A 17,024-nucleotide genomic window follows, 5' to 3' on the forward strand; every position below is an offset into this window, starting at 1 on the left:
GCTCATTCGAGTAAATCAATACTAATAATGCATGCACTCTCGAGTAAAAACAGTGCTTTCGATTACGCTTTTGAGTTCAAGTATAAAAAGTGATTCCTTTCAACTGAAACTGACCTTACCGGTAAGGATTAATAATCACGGGGGGGGGGGGGGGGGGGGGGGGGGACAACAGTGTACCCTTAAATGTACAAAACAGCACAGTTTCCCTGCTATACCAGAGTCTCTCTCGTTAGCGATTCTGGGCACTGACAGAAAATGGAAAAATGGGCAGAGAGAGAGAGAGAGAGAGAGAGAGAGAGAGAGAGACTCTGCTATTAGAAAACAGCATAGTGGTCTGCATTCCATTACATTTGAAAATATATAGGCTGGTTAAGTGGTCAGTTTTGTGTGAGCCAAACAAGTTGTTACTCACAAGCAACATCTTTTCAGATAAACTCCTTCCTTGTCCTTGTTTACCTATTTTTAGCTATTTGTGGCCTTTCTCACGAGGGAGTTGAGTGATGCTTTCTTTGAGGAGGTCAACTACTGTTGAACTACTAGTTCGCAAGTCCAGGCGTACGTTAAATCTATAAGTGGATATAAAACTGGAACCAAAGAATATGGTGCTTATTTGTTCAAAACAAGGGACCAACAGTCCCAGCATCTGGAACAAATTGGTGCAACCGTAAATACGAAATCTTCAGCACCTTTAAAAAAGAAAATCAATAACTATATAAAGACTTAAGTTTTATTTAGAACTTTTCAAGGTATTTTCTTACATGAAGTAATTATAGCCGGAAATAACTAAATATCCTAAAGGTCCGAGGGCATAGTCAAAGGCTATTCTAATACGGTTTATGTTATTGATGGAAATTGAGATGTGTACAGCGATAGATTGCACATATTTATTATACAATACCCTCATATAATATAAAAATACCATTGACAGAACTAAAGTAAAGTACCTATATTCAACGTCGGTAGTCCCTTCAGTTGAAATTTTGCTATCAATGGAAGCCGACGGTGCGCACTTTACCGCTTCTTTCCATCAGTGTAAGATCCGTGTATCTATTCACGGTCAGCGGTATATCACTGTATGTATATCATTATAAATTTTCATTCTGGGCATCGTTCAGATTGTGTTGGAGAATTTACCACGAGGTATGTTAAGAATAAGCGTTTAATTTCGTTATGTTTGTAGCGAATGTATTGTAAAGTGCATGGTGATTGTAAATTTTTCAGAACCGTAGATGAGCTGTTATTGAAGTGTATATGAATCGCAGATGAATGCAGAGAAGTATTATTGTAAACGATCCGGAGTATTACAAGTAAACAATCAAGTTTGAGTTCATCACGAGTGTCCGTGTTTCTCGCATAAAGCAGTACGATGCCATAACCTCAAGCTCTGAAGGTCGCGCACTAACCAACTGAGCTACGCCTGCTTCTATACTCTAGTATATCAATAACATCTTCCCTACCGATAAATGACTTCCTTGCTTACCACATTTCAGTGGCCTAATGTTGGTGTCATCATGTGATTTTTTACTGATTCATGTGAAACTATCCGAGTGTGTATTATCTCTGCAGTTGTTTCCTTACTTTTCCTGAAACCCTTTTAACTTGTCTGGGCTCATAACCCCACTAAATCGAAGAGAGGATTCTGAGAGGATTCTGAGAAACAGAGAAAACATAGATGTAAATACAAGGATGTGCTTTGCGTACATATACTTGCAAATATAATTTGTCAAATACTGAAGCCTGATTTAGCAAGTTAAAGTTCCATGTGAACGATATTCTCCCCTGTCCCGGCTCAGTTCCTAGGCGGTCTGACATTGAGTTCTTGGCATGGATCGGAACACGAAAAAGAATACGACAAAATTTCAAGGCATTATCTTCTTGATTGCAAGAACCACATCCACGAAGTCGTAATTCTTCCGGCGGTATGGGGGTAATGACACAACATGTACATTGTAACGCTTTGAATTACAGGTCCGCCCACTGCCATTGGCTATAAAAACTCATTCAGACAGACAGTTGTTTCGGTACAAACATGGTGCCGAAGGCATTGGTTGCCGCTTTTTGCGTCGTTCCATTAATAATCTCTTCTTTCTCAGAGTTACCGATGTGTGTGGAGAAAACCACTTCAACTTCTCTAAATACTATACTTCCCAACGCGCCCCCCCCTCCCCCCAACTAACATTTTTCTTACTAACGCTGGATATAACGTCTCAGATTTAAAGATGATTTTAGAGAAAGCCAATGTATACTTCCCAACGTCACCAGCATGCCAATGTCACTTCCAACTAATATCTCTCTCGATCCCACTGGCATTCCGTTCCCACATATACAATGAAAAGCTAGAGAATAAAAGCCATCAAATGAAAATTCCTGTAAGACATGTGCACCACATTAAAAGATCTGAGTAACTATACAGTCTCACCAATAAACCCGAAGTTGTGAGCAAAAAGTCTCAAAAGATTTCATACATTTATTGTACTTTTCGGAGCTCTTGGAATTAGAACTATTATCACCGCTTACTCCCGGGGGGGGGGGGGGGGGGTACTACCACCCCAACTTGGGTAGGGATGTGCCGCCAGGACCTCAAAACCCTGGCCCTATCCCAGACCTAAAATTTTGATTTTACATACCCTACCTCAGACTAAAACTAAGAATTGTACACCCTATCCCAGACTAAAAGACGGAAAATACGGTTTTACAATCGATTGCAATCAATATTTACTAACATTTTTATTGTTTTTGTGTCGGCGGAAAGCGTAGCCTATTAGCCAGACAAAAACGACCAAATCGTTAACCCTATCCCAGACTAGAATGACACCCTATCCCAGAAAAAATGTCAAAAAATGATACCCTACCCCAGACCCAAAAGCCGAAAAACCATACCCTATAGGGCGGCACATACCCGTAAAACAAATATAGGGGAGTACCCCCCCCCCCCGGACGCTTACTGAAGCAAATTCCGGGAAAACGTCATTTGCGCTTTTTAGGCCTTTTTGGGCCAAAAAAACAAACATAATAGAATTGTTCGCGAGCACCGATTGTCATGTAGACCAAAACACCATGCGTTTTTAAATAACTACCGCTGACCGTAAGCTTACTAATGAGCGAGTCACCTTTCACTTAACGTCAGTTGAACGACATCACGACTTGAGGAGCACTCAAAATGCATCTACTCCAGATTTCTATGGTTTTATGGCTTGCAATTTGCCTCGTTCATAATGTTCACACCATGGATTTCGATTTGATCAACTTTGCCCGAGATACGGTGATGGAGTATTCCAGTGGTGCAGAAAGAACGGTAAAGATGCTACAACCAAAGTTCAAATATGCAAATCCCACGGTAAATCCACAGCAACCAAGCAACACTAAAGGAATTCCGCAAAAAAAAGTGTCGATTGGGCCGACTACACCTTCATCAAAGGAACCGGGCACGTTATGGTTTTCGTTATCCGCAAATCCAAGTGTCTTCTATTCAGCACATATTGGAATTTCAAAAAGCGAAGACTTCAGTCGATCGGTAGCCATGATGTACTTTTTACTTCCATTTACGCCTACGCCAATACCATGGAATCGCAAGCCCAAAACTAAACTAACTTTCATTACACGAACAAAGACGTTCCGGCGACGTTCAAAGCCGTCTAATAGATTCCTGGAAGCAATGGCAACCATCGAACGAGCTGTCGCAGAAGCGGAGGTAGCTCGATCGAGGATTGGCTACTCCGGTCAGAAACTCCAAGCAATTAAAAAGACCATCAAACTAGCAGTACAGAAGAGAATGTTCCAGTTTGCAAGGCATCGACTTGGACAAGCGCTATTCCTCATTAAAAACCACAATTCTACTCCAACATCAAGATCAAGAAGATCAACTCAGAATCAAGCCTCTGTTTTTATGAACGATCTGAAGCAAACAATGGGCCCTGCTCAGTTTGACAAATTCATGGCTGTAATGGGAGACGTGACACTTATGTTTGCTATCGATACAACTGGGAGCATGGCTGATGAGATTGACGCAGCCAAGCGCATTGCAGTGGATATTGTAAACTATCCACGAGAGAATCCAGTGAGTTACATCCTATCGCCATTCAGTGATCCAAGTAAGTAAATCTTTATAGTAGTCATTGAGCTTATCCTAAATATTAAGTTACTCATCTTATTGTCATCAAAATCAAAAACCAAGGTCAAAAAATGCTGGGATGCACGACACTCGTAACCAGAGCTCCTCGGTTTCGTTTCTCCCCGAAGAGGCTTTTGTATTTTTAAATACAAAAACAACCGTTTTCTCACCTCGATGCTAATTGGTTCCTGAAGCCGTGAATGGCAAAGAAATCCCGTTCGCCCTTTTTTCTCATCAACTTTCCCCCTTCAATGAATAATGTAATAATTTTGACTTTTTTCCTGCTCTATTAAGCTGCTGGACCTGCGATTTTAAGAGACACCACCGAAGGTGCGCTGTTCGTAGATGCCATCAGTAAACTCAAAGCCAAAGCTGGAGGAGATTGTCCTGAGCTAACAATGAAGGGAATCCTAGATGCAATGTATAAGGGACCTGATTGGGGATCACCGCTGTACGTATTTACTGATGCTTCAGCCAAAGATGCCACTCCAGAAAACATCGTAGAAGTCAAATCAATGGCCAAGTATTTGGGAGTTACGATTAATTTCTTTACAACAGGTAGGTCTTTACAATGAGATTTTTTGGTTTTGCAGTAGGGTTGATGCAATGTGATATAAAAATAGCACGAAAATGAGAGGGAACACTCATGTATAGGAATGATTAAGGAGCAGGCGTAGCTCAGTTGGTTAGTGCGCGACCTTCAGAGCTTGAGGTCCACAATTCGATCCTTAGTATCTGCACGTCTGTTTCGACTTCTCTCTAATCCGTGTAGTTTCAGCTTTGAATATTCTCATAATAGAGCACTGATGGAGAGAGAGGGTAAAGTGCGCACCCTCGGCTTCTATTGATAGCAGTTGAATTTCAACTGAAGGAACTACCGACGTTGAATATAGGTACTTTACCTTTTTTTTATTAATACCGGCCTAACAATTGCGTTCTGTAATTCGATGCTAGTAGTTGACATATCATTTTTCTGATGTTTCTACCACAGGTCTTTGCGGGTCAAGAGTGACGGACAGTCCTTTCATGCAAATAGCTGAAGCCACTTCAGGTCAAATGCTCAGTCTCGCCAGTACAACAGAGCTACAAAATCTCAATGGCTTTACCGGAAGTGTTCTTGGAGGATCCAATATCATCAGCTCTGGGTCAAATATTTCCAACCGCAAGAAGCGAGCAGCTTTGACAGCTAGGTACAGCATCAAGATTGATGACTCGATAGGCAAGATGTCTATCTGTGTCACAACAGACCGTCCAAACCAAGGAGCAGCAATCTCTCTGACAGATCCTCAAGGTGAGTTACAGCATATTTCTGCACAGCAGTTTCTTTTTATTCTGTTAATAAATAGTCATCGTATACCATCCACCCAGAGTCTGCGTTTCTTCTGTTATGCAGCAAAGAACGAAGGCTCTGGCATAACCTTTTTTTTTTTTGAGATCAGGATTCCTTGCACTTCCTCAATAAGAGCGCATGAGTCAAAAGACGCCAAAAATAAAAATACAAAATTTGCTCCCGATTTCTAATTTTTAGCGGAGCTTCCGCGCGAAAAAATGGTAAACCATCGAGTTGATTTTTCATGGCTTGGCTGACGTCACTTCCGTCCGTCGATCCGTCCGTGTACACAACAAAGGAATCCCGCTTGATGTCAAAGCAAAACTACTCACAAATGCGGCTCTCAAATGCACAGCAAAAATCGCTTTAGGACAAGTTATAGACCAAAAACAATTTTTAAAAAACTTTCATGTAGTCAAAGATGGATCAAGTAGTGTTCTTCAAGAATTCAGGTGTGTATTTTTTAGCAAACAATCGTATATCATTATTTTTTTATTTGACAAGCATTTTTCTGGACGAATCGACAAATCAAAGACTTTCTCTCAAAACTTTTTATATTTCTATTAGATAAGCTTAATTTATTTTAATGCTGGAGGAAATATAACAAGGAGAGCATATTACGAGAACAAATATTCGTCCTTTATTTAGCTTTGTAAATCTTTAACAATTCGGTTGTTTTTTAACCAGCTATCGTATGCTTTTCATTCAAGAAAAATGCAGCTTTGTTCTCCTATCGCGGGTTCCCATCGGCAAAACAAAGAAGACTTTCATTCAATAATTTTATATCTTTCTATAGATAATTTATTTAATTATTGAATGAAATATAAATGTACACCAAATATTCAACTGTTTATTAAGCTGTTCGAGCAAGTATGATAAAGACCTAGGCTTTCACTTTAAAAAGCTAATATATATTTAGGCACTGCCTAAAAGCGGAGCTCCCAATACGGAAGTCACAGGGAGAACAATTTGAATGAAACTAAAAGGTAAAAATAAGATCGGGGAAAAAATCTTCAATTTTTTTTATTCGAGATGAAGATAATTTCTCCCATAATAAAAACCATGCCGTGAAATGCACTACATTGTTTTTTGTTTGTTTTTTATTTTTGGCGCGAGTATACTCTCCCACTTAGGAATTTTGTACACACCTGTGCTGTGTACAAAATTCCTAAGTGGGAGAGAGTATAGCATACTCGCGCAAAAAAAAAAAAAAAAAAACCAAACAAACAAACAAACAAACAAAAGACAAACAATGTAGTGCATTTCGATTCGATTTCACGGCATGGTTTTTATTATGGGAGAAATTATCTTCATCTCGAATAAAAAATAATTGAAGATTTTTTCCCCTATCTTATTTTTACCTTTCAGTTTCATTCAAATTGTACTCCCTGTGACTTCCGTATCGGGAGCTCCGCTTTCAGGCAGTGCCTAAATATATATTATTTTGATCGTAAGTAAGCAGATTATGCAAGAGCTCTCGTCCTTCGCCGCAGCGTAACACAACCGAAGCGTTGCCCCTGGGTACGAGATTGAAACATTTTTCAAACGAATCAAAATTGGGTCATTACCATATTTTTCAGGTGTAACGATTACATCCAGCAAAGTCTCCATGTCCAAGGTTTCAATCTACGAGATTGCGAGTCCCAGAGTAGGGACCTGGACCCTAGTCATTCCTCCCAGTGCTGGTATGCATAATTACTTTGTCAAGTCCAACAGCGACCAAAATATAGACTTTGACTACTATTTTCTGATGCTCATAAAAAAGCCTGCTTCTGAAGTCCCCGTGACGGATCCTCTGATAGGTGAGTTTGATTGATTCTTTGTCGGCTGTAAGTTCTGTTCCTCTGATTTAGCCTTAATTTTGTGTACAACCTTGTATCAGTGAAGGTGCAAGTAGTAACAAATATATATACATAGGGTCAGGTTAATTTATTCATGGATTAGATATTCATATATTCCTGTTTCCATAGCAAATCACCGGAAACGGAAACGATTAGGGTGATGGATCGCCCAATGGGAGGCGGGAACGGGTGACGTAACGGGTGACGTAAGTGGGGATTTGATTTTTCTTTTTTTATTTTCTTTGAAAAAGTATAAGGTCCCGCGAGCTGGGTTTGAACCAGCAACCTTCGGAACTATAGTCCGACGCTCTACACGTTGAGCTACCACGAGCACTTACTTAGGGAGGTGTTTAAAAAGGTAGTCAAGACGTTGGTTTGAGGTTAACGTTTTTTTAATAGGAGGGATATTCATGACATTTACAAGTACAGGTGTCACAGGAACAAACGCAGGTATGACCCTTAGAGGTCATCCATCGGTCACGACTTTCTTTGATATATTGCTTGCGTTGTTCCCTGCGCTCTTCTACTTTGCGCTTTTCTTCTTTTTGCTCGTACGTGCGGAGGGCATCTTTGGAAACCTTGATCTTCCACTGGGCGTACGCTTCAATGAGGCTGGGATCGCCAGAGTGGATGTGGGGTCCTTGGGGAGGATTGACCATGGCGAAGGTATAGGTATTCCAAGCAGCAAGGAAGCCTATGCGTCGTAACATGCCATGATTGGTGACGAGGACTTTGCCAATGCCTCGAGCGAGGTCGTTGGCTATTTCCTTGGGAGTATCAGGGCTGTGGATGAGATAGCGCTTGTGGGTTTCAGGATGGACGAACCACTTGGCGTTTTCTTCTTCTTCAAGGGTGGGTCTGGGTTCTGCTTTGTGGAGGTCATTTCCACGAACTCGAATGAGGCTGGCCGTGACTTGGTCGTCGACGTGGGGGACAGGCTTGGCTTCTTTGGAGGCCTTAACTTGAGTCTTGAATTGAGCGTAAGCTTGGATGAGGCTAGCTGATGATTGTGCCTAAGTAAGGAAATAAAAAAAAGAAAAAGTTTTTTTAAAAAAGAAAAGCTCCCCTGCGAGGAGTCGAACCTCGATCTCCAGCCAGCTAGGCCAGTATCATACCATTAGACCACCGGGGCCGCTATGAAATAGGTGAGTGAAGTTAAGGTAGTCTAGGGTAGGAAGCCGGAAGTAATTAGCATATATGCTTTTTCTTGTGAAAAAAAGTTATGGCGTTCTGGAGGCTCGAACCGCAGTGAGCGCCGCGTTGTTACTTACCCGACTAGTACCACAATCGCATAATGCTACCACAGCCGAACCGCGATGGACAGGTTGAGCTACCCAGGACGCGCATGCAAGTGAGGGGAGAAAAAACTCAAGTCATGGGTGTGTTGAAAGGTTTTTATTGGCCAATGAAAAAGCAGTACATAAATTTAACGGACGGAACAAAATGTTTTTTAATTAGATAAGTCGTGTCGTCGGATGCGTTTGCCATTGCGAAGAGTTTGGAAAGGTGTGGTACAGTTTCTACATTGGGGGAACCATCCAGGAAGGTAAGCGAGACATGCATCACAGCGTTTGTAGCGGAGGACGTAACGAGCTAGGCCAGGGAGAGGACTGAGGTCGAGCGAGGTCAGGTAGCGACGCATGTGGGACTGGTAGTCGAGGGAGAACTTGACGTGGTTGAGAGGAGTGTGGGGCGGATGGATTCGTTGATGAAGTCGGACGAGATGGAGTCGTTGTTTGTGGAGGAGGATGACGTGGAAGGTGTTGGTTTGAAATTCTTGGATGCACAAGCGACTGGCCCATTGGACGGCCGCGGCGTCTCGGGTGTGACGAATGAACGTTTTAAATAAGGTGTCTAAGCGAGTGACACAGATTTGGTGTGGAGGTCCAGGGAGGGAGGAACAAGGACACGGCATGGGATAGTGATGACGGTGTTGATCCATGTAGCGAACGAGACAGAGGGAATGACAGGCTTGGACGGGGACGTGACGAGGTGCCGGAGGCATGTACCCTCGAAGAGCAAATTGGCGGCAGTTGAAGACGTGGTATTGACCCGTGTAATCGATGGTTCCTTCTTGCCCCGAATAAGGGATGGGCTTGCGGCAGAGCAGGCACGGTGGAGGTTTGATGGTGTTGTGAAAATTGACGTGAGCGATGGGGCGGATGTGGATGAGGTCGTGGACGTGACGCAAGAAGAGGAGCATGATGCGAGCCATGGTGGGTTGAGCCATTTCCCAGACGGGGTCGCCGCTGTACACTTGAGAGAAGTGGCCTTCGAGGTAGTTGACGAACAAGGAGCCAGGCCATTGAGGCAGCGCGTGAGGGGCACGGCAGTAAGGGCAGGTGTAGTTGAAGCCCGTGCTGAGGATCCACTGCATGAGGCACTCGGTGTGTATGGGTTGGGTACAGCAGGAGGTCATGTTGGTGTCGGAGTAAAGTGTTTCGGTCGGGAGGTGGCGTTGAAGCGGATGATCGGGAAGAGGCGAGTAACACACACAGCACTGTTAAGGAGCAAGAGTAGTTTTCAAACATGAACAAGAGGGAGCAGTATTGGCGAAGGTCTTCGTCAGGGTGAACGTCGTTTGCGTCGTTTGCGTGTCATGGTAGTCACGTGGCCACAAGGTGAACGTAGGTCTGTAAAGGTAAACATGCGGTCAGGACGTGCACAAGCCACAAGGACAGTTGGCGTCGGTATGGTCGTTTCTGTTTCTGAGTCGGTCCCTGAGAGCGATGAATAATTTGAAGTTGGGGCATTGGTCCAAGGCGTCGGCCACGAGTTGCACTGTAGTGGCCTGTGAATGGGAAAGGTGAGGTATTAAGAATCGCACCAACCACAACGACAGGGGCTGGAGTCTTTTGTCTTGTTGAAGATGGATAAAAAATTGAGGAACAATTGGAAGGTGGGGCATGCATCCAGGGCTTCGGCCACGTCAGTGATGAGATGTGAAGGAGTGCGTTTTTGGAAGTCGGGAGGGAAGAAGAATCTTTTGTTGTCCACTTCGGAGTCCTTGGCCGCTTCGGTGCATTGGAGACAGTCAGGATCTTGAGCCTCTTGACACGTACATACCAGATGAGAGGGGTCGTCTGGGGTGTCGGGGCGTGTAGTAGAGGCCTTCTAGTGAGGGAAAAGGACAACGTGGAAATGCTTTTAGAAATGATGCTTTGGTAGCGTGCAATGGTTTTTTGGTGCTGACCCCCATGATGTAGAGGCTGGGATTGTTGTCCGTGTGCAAGTAGGGGGCCACGTAGACGTAGACGGACGTGTGGGCATTGAAGTGTGATAGGGGAAGGTCGCGATTGAGGCCATCGACCAGGGGCAGGTAAGTAAAGATGATGTTGCTGTCGTCCTGGTAGGTTCTCCACATGGCCGAAGCGAATAAGTAGTGGTTGATGGTGCCCGAGGTGGAAATTTGGACGCGGATGAACCCCGAGGGCGGGTATTCTCGGGCCTCGTGGGCGACGAGTAGGTAGCGTAGAGGCGTGGAAGGAGTTTGCGTGAACTGGAAGTTGTGGAGGCGCGTATAGGTAGAACTGAGGACGATGGGACCATAGGCATTGGGGGTACGGTGGTGACAGCTGTAATCTTGGGCATCTTCGAGAGCGATGGTGGTGGAGGGGATGATGGCAAAGGGGTGAGCTTGGTGATCGATGTCGTCCTGTGGAGGGGTGTCGTTGGCTTGGTAATCGTTGTCGTCGTCAGAGTCGAGAGGCAAGAGTTCCAGGGTGGTGAGGAAGGGTGGATCGGTGTTGATGGGTCGGGCCCTGCACATGGGACACTGAGTGTTTTGACGAGTACGCCATTGGTCGAGGCAGTCGTAGTGAAATTGGTGTTTGCAACAAAGGGTCATGACGGTGTTGGGACAGTTGGGGGGTACGTTGGAAAGGCAAATGGCGCAGACGACGGCGGTGGCTTTGGCGGCGGCGGCCTGAAGAAAACATAAGGTGAAGTTCACAAAGTATGGGCTAGGGTATCGAGCCAGAACATGCCGGTGATGAAGTCTCCTCCTTCGATTTGAGTGAAGCTTTCGATGTCGACGCCGGAGACTCTGAGTTTGTTTTTGAGGCATCGTTCATAGCATTGCAGTTGGTGGAGGAGAGGGTGGGTATCGCTGCTGAGGCGGGTATGGAGTAACCAGAGTTTTTTGTCGTAGAGGAGGTCGTAAAAACTGTCAAGCAGTTGGGTAAGGACGAGGGTTCTTCCAATGTGTTTGCGTAAGACGTTTGTGGCGGTGGTGGCGATTGCGGTCTGAAAAAATAGAGTGTCTGTTTTTTAGGTTCTCGTGTGAGGAGGAGTGAGGCCTATCTTAAGGATGCTGCAGGACTGAAGTTGCTTTTGAAGGAGTTCGTGGATGCCTTTCAAGTCGCCTTGAAGTTTCCATCGTTTTTCAAATGTGGTGACTAGTTGTTCTTGACGTTGGAAAAAGAAGAAGATGTCGTCGATGTCTTGTTTGTTTTGTTTGTAGCCGTTAGAGATGAAGTCGATGACGCGACGAAGCGCTTCCTAGGGGTGGGCAAGAGCATGTGAAACATTGGAGCATAGGTATGGTAAGGTTTTCTGTAGGTTTCGTCGTAGTACTGTTCGTAACACGAACGAGGCAAGCGAAACATGACGTAGCTGTGGATGACGTAGTTGTAATCGTCTCGGTCGGCCACCCCGTCAGGGAATTGTTCGGGAGTGACGTAATCAGGACCCACGCATAAATTTTGGGTGCAATGAGGGCACATGATGCTAAAGTGGGTACGCTTCATTTCCAAGTAGTGCAGGACGCAGGCGCCATGAAGGGGATGATTGCAGCAGGGTGTCATGACGAAGGGTTCTGAAGTATTACATTCGCAAGGCAAGATACAAATGGTACATACCAGGGTTTCGTCCTGACTGGTCTCGTCCACGGTAATGGCTTCAGGGTCCTCCTGACCCACTTCACGTTCTTCTTGTTCTACGTTCTCCCGCTTACGTTTGGGAGCAGAAGGACCTTCTTCTTCTTCGGCATTGGATTCATTATCCGAATCATGATTATTGATGTAGGCATTACGGGCGTTGACCACCACGGGATCATCAGAATCATAGGGATCGTCAATGTTGAATCGGTTGAACTGAGGTACCGGTGCAGGGACGGGTTCCGCGGTAGGCGGTGGTGGCGTTGCTGGAGGAGTAGGCACAGTTTGATCCACTTGATCTGGATGAGGGATGACCATGCGGCGGTTGGATCTCTTGGGAGGCATGATGAAGGACGGCGTTGGCTAAGTAAGTAACTAAGTACTAGGTATCTAGGTATACGATTTGGTGATTGGGTACGAAAATGAGGTTAGATATATAGGGGTAGGGAGGGGAGGGTAGGGGGTCCCCCCACCCCCCTAGGTGGGGTCTATATAGGGGGACCAGGATCTGTGGTTTCCATAGGTTTTGTATAGTGAAATCACCAGTAAAGCCAACGTAGTATACGAAGATACCAGTGTGGTAAGTACGATTAAGTGTTACGTGTGCGTGGCTTTAGGCATGAGCTTATGTTTTGCTTTTTAAACACTGCAGTACTCATCAGTATGAAAATGACAAAGAGATGCGATCGAAAGCAAAGAATGAATAAGAGAATAAAGAATACCATTTATCAAGCCATGGATGCAGTGCGACAAGATGATTATTGTAATCAAGACATGTTATCAAGCACGCAATACATTCTAGTTCGAAGAACATTTTTTAATGTAATGGAGTTGTTAAAGACTAGAGGCATTGAAGAGTTAGATAAATTTGATGTACTATTGCTTAAACAATATGTAACCGAATACGTGAATAAATACGGTTATACCGTTGAATCTTAACTTGGTGTCTTTTGCTTTTGTTTTCTAAAGGAAGGCTTTGCGAAGGCATTATCCAAACATTATAAGGAAGGCACGACTCCCGAACCCCAGTTTTTGCGAGACGCGAAGGAATACGTCAAGGCGGTACACGGCCTAGCCAATACGTTAACGGGATGGATTGATGCCATCGAAAAGCATCAGGAGCGGAAGAGGAGGTTGGCGTTCGTGTTAGCGCGCCGAGCCAGAGAACGGGCCCGAGTGAAGCAGGCATTGGCGGATTCAAAACGAGGGCGTACGAAAGTGTATGTCATAGAGGAGTACGGTGTGGGCAATCGTTTAGTGTTTTCTCACCATGGCATCGGGCAGGAGCACGAGGAGCTCGTCTCTGATTAAGAGTTGTGCACGCTCGGTGTTTGCGGTGAACGTGCCCATGAGAACGCGGGTCGTTTCGTATCGGATCGAGACGAGGTCCAGCTTGGAGCAGGCCGGCCGCCAACGCAGACCGTACGCGGGGCACGACGACGACGGCGACGACGATGACGGCGACGAGGACTTGGACGAGGGAGGAGAGGAAGGAGAAGACGAATGGGGGGTGCGATGGGTGGAACGTTTGTTTGATCAAGTCATGGAACGCATTGCCGGCGAGGAAGGATTGACGGCACGGGATCAAGTAGGCATGACCCTGTACGGTGGGGACTTGGAATACCCGGTGTCGTTGGCCATACGTCCGTACCACACGCCTCAATTTCAGAGGCTGATGTTGACCAACGCCATCGAAATGATTCAACAGTCCAAGAGGGAATGGATGTTGGGTCGATCGTTGGACATTACGGTGACGGTGATCAAAGACGTGAGGGGACGAGGACGGGTGTGTACGACGACCATCATGACGCCTGAACTGTTGCGGGATCGGTTGGAAAGGGGAGTTCTTCGCAAGCCGCCGGCGGCGGTGGGATCGAAGGTAGCGGAACACGTGATTCAGATCTTAGCGTGGCGAAGCGTGAGAACGAGAGACGAGGTGAGGCAAGAGTTGGAGGTGCAGCACGAATGGACGTGGGAAGAAATATTGACGCGTTGGTGCGTCGTGCACCCTACCACGAACATCTTGGTCCTTTGCCAAAAGGGAGGCCCGGGAGCGTATCACGAGGTCATCTGGAAAAGCGTGTACGGCAGCGAAACGGAGGGATGGGTGATGTGGCTGGACGAAGGAGACCCCGCGATGCTGGACGTCGTGTCGCCCAACGTGTTGTATGGGGAGGCCGAGTTTTTGCACCATCGGTTGTGCTTGAGGTGCGGCATGATTTATCGTCATCAGAGGACGCATGCCTGCAGTGAAAAAAAGGCCTTAACCAAGTACCAATCGGGCAAGAAGAGGCCGCACTACAAGGCCACGGAGGAAGCCAAGCGGCGTAAGGTCTCGCGGGTCTTTGACGACGAGCACGAGAATTGCCTGGGAAGGGCCTTGTACCGGGCGCTGAAGGGGATGGGGTTGGAAGTGACGGCTGAAGGAGGGTACGAGAAGTCGTTGCAGGATTGGTACAGTGAGATGGGTATGGAGGACACCTGGGATCAAGCGTGTGGGTTGGACGACGTCAAGCGGTGGTGTGCTAGCATTAACGAGGGCTACGCGATGGATGAAGAACACGGATTCGAGTTGTGCGTGTACGACGAGAAGAACCGGTACGTGGTAGCCTCGTTTGGGAGCAGTGTAGGAAAGAGCAAGGGTACGTTGACCCCCATTTACTTGAACTGGATGGACGAACACTTCACTTGGATCGAGTCCATGACGGGGTGGTTGGGGCGATCGTACTTCTGCACGCAATGCAATAAGGGGTACAGCAATAAGGAAACACACAAGTGCGTACGTCCTTGCTTGCGGTGTGGGGAAGAGCGAAACGACCACTACATCAAGTATTCTAGCGAACGCATCACGTGCGACGCATGTCACGTCGGGTTTTGGTCCGGTGTGTGTTACCGTTCGCACCTGATGCGACGTCACAAGGGATCGTTGACCTATACCACCTGTGAACGACGGTACGTGTGTCGGGAGTGCAAGACCACCGTGGATCGGATGCGCTACGACCGAAAGACTAGGGTGTGGTACATGGTCGACGATCACGTCTGCTACGAATACGATTGCTTGGTGTGTCGGGAGAAGAAAGTAAAGCGAGGAGAACACTTGTGCTACGTCAAGGGAGTGAGCAGCGATTCCACGGAAGCACGACCCAAGAAGAAGAAGGAGAACGAAAAACGTAAGTTCTTTCTGGCGTTTTTTGACTTCGAGGCTCGGTGTCTGGAGGAACGTCACGTGGTTAACAAAGTGGTAGTGCTGCTGACGTGCCACGAATGCGTATCTCACGTGGAGGAGTACCGGGCGCGAGGATGCGCAGGAACGTGCGGCCGACAACGGATGTTCGTGTTTGACGATGCCTCGGCCTTCATGGATTGGTTGTTGGGGCCCAAGCGCGACGTGCATGCCTTGTACACGTTCATGGCCCACAACCTCAAGGGGTACGACTCGTACCCTATCCTGGAGGAGTGCGTCAAGCGAGGCATCAAGCCCAAGTGCGTGTACCAAGGGAGTAAGGTCATGACCATGACGCTGGAAGGGATCGTGTTTAAAGATTCGGTGTGCTTTATTCCCATGGCTCTACGCAAGTTCCCGGCCACCTTCGGAACCTCGGGAGGCGACAAGGGTCACTTTCCTCACTTCTTCAACACGTTGGGGAATACGCAGTACGAAGGTCCTTACCCCGCTCCCGAGTATTACGGCGTGGACGACATGGACGTCCGCGAGAAGGAGACGTTCATGGCGTGGTGGCGCGAGCAGGAGGGCAAGACGTTCGTCATGAAGAAGGAAATCGAGAAGTATTGCATCCAAGACGTGATGGTCATGGCCCGGGGGTGTCTAAAATTTCGGGAGCTTTACGTCGACAAGTTCGACGTGGACCCCTTTGCGGAGTGCGTCACCATTGCCTCGACCTGCCTGACGGTCTTTAAGAAGAACTTTTTGGAATCGGAAGTGATGGGCGTCGTGCCGCCGTTGGGGTATCGTCAGCGGGACATCCAGTCGGTCCAAGCCCTGGAGTGGTTGCACTCGTTGGGGCTGCCTGAACTGCGTTGGGCCGGAAGCACGCTGGGCGAGGTGACCTTGCAAGGCAGCAAAGTCGACGGGTACGATCGTCGAACCAACACCGTGTATCAATTTCACGGCTGTTTCTACCACGGGTGCGAAGTGTGCTTCAAGCGAGGTCAAGTTCATGCTCATCTGGGCGTGACCATGGGCGATCTGTGCGACAAGACGCGGGAGAGAACGTTGGAACTGCGTACCGCGGGGCATCACGTGGTGGAAATGTGGAGTCACGTGTGGGATGCGGAACGCGAGTATCACGTGTTCCCCGAGTGGATCAAGAACTTGGACCCCATACAGCCTCGCGAAGCGTTGATGGGAGGACGCACCAACGCCGTGGGACTCTACGCGTATTGCGAGGGGGAGGTCCAAGTCGACGAGTCGGACGACGAGGCCATGGCCTTGATGTTGTGCTCGGATCCCGTGCATCGCATACGGTACGTGGACGTGGTGTCGCTGTATCCTACGGTGATGTGGGAGGAAGAGTATCCCATAGGCCACCCCATGGTGTACTTGGGTGAAGACTTGGACTTGGATCCCGAGGAGATTGCTGATTGCATTCTCGACGAGGAGTGGTTTGGTTTGGTCAAGTGCGACGTGGACCCTCCCCGCGGATTGTTCTTCCCCGTGCTTCCGCGCATCGCCGACCACAAGTTGATGTTTACGCTGTGTGCGGCTAGCTGTGACGAAAAGGACGTGGACGAGAATGAGGGTGGAGAGTGCACGCACACCCTAGAAGAGCGGCGTTTGCGGCACGGCGTGTGGACGACCCCCGAGTTGAAGGAAGCGCTGAACCAGGGGTACGAAGTGGCTCAGG

At 47.1% G+C, this 17,024-nt stretch overlaps 1 protein-coding gene, 1 long non-coding RNA gene and 1 other non-coding gene across 4 annotated transcripts in view; 1 reads left to right on the top strand and 2 right to left on the bottom strand.

Moving 5' to 3' along the window:
• The first annotated feature begins 3,142 nt into the window (after positions 1–3,142).
• The window catches only part of LOC148908740 (von Willebrand factor A domain-containing protein 7-like), a 48,970-nt gene continuing 35,088 nt past the window's right edge, over positions 3,143–17,024 (top strand). The window contains exons 1-5 of one of the 2 annotated variants that reach the window (XM_089034936.1): positions 3,143–4,091; positions 4,406–4,669; positions 5,103–5,402; positions 7,022–7,243; positions 12,812–13,113. In XM_089034936.1, the coding sequence (XP_088891062.1) occupies positions 3,161–4,091; positions 4,406–4,669; positions 5,103–5,402; positions 7,022–7,243; positions 12,812–13,098 (2,004 nt within the window). In that variant the 5' untranslated portion in view covers positions 3,143–3,160 and the 3' untranslated portion in view covers positions 13,099–13,113. Of the gene's footprint in view, positions 4,092–4,405; positions 4,670–5,102; positions 5,403–7,021; positions 7,244–12,811; positions 13,114–17,024 lie in introns of those variants that run through there. The other variant, XM_089034935.1, reaches the window with a different exon arrangement.
• On the bottom strand, positions 7,541–7,613 carry Trnay-aua (transfer RNA tyrosine (anticodon AUA)). Its single transcript has one exon. It is a non-coding gene; the product is annotated as a tRNA-Tyr (tRNA).
• LOC148908741 (uncharacterized) overlaps positions 7,657–17,024 on the bottom strand; it is a 48,529-nt gene continuing 39,161 nt past the window's right edge. Inside the window, exon 2 of the long non-coding RNA XR_016120664.1 lies at positions 7,657–8,295. This is a non-coding gene — a long non-coding RNA (uncharacterized LOC148908741). The remainder of the gene's footprint in view (positions 8,296–17,024) is intronic.

The sequence above is a fragment of the Actinia tenebrosa genome, unplaced genomic scaffold (assembly GCF_029948245.1).
Source record: "Actinia tenebrosa isolate PJP-AT-01 unplaced genomic scaffold, QUT_ActTen_1.0 PGA_scaffold3__52_contigs__length_22856419, whole genome shotgun sequence".
Taxonomy (NCBI): domain Eukaryota; kingdom Metazoa; phylum Cnidaria; class Anthozoa; order Actiniaria; family Actiniidae; genus Actinia; species Actinia tenebrosa.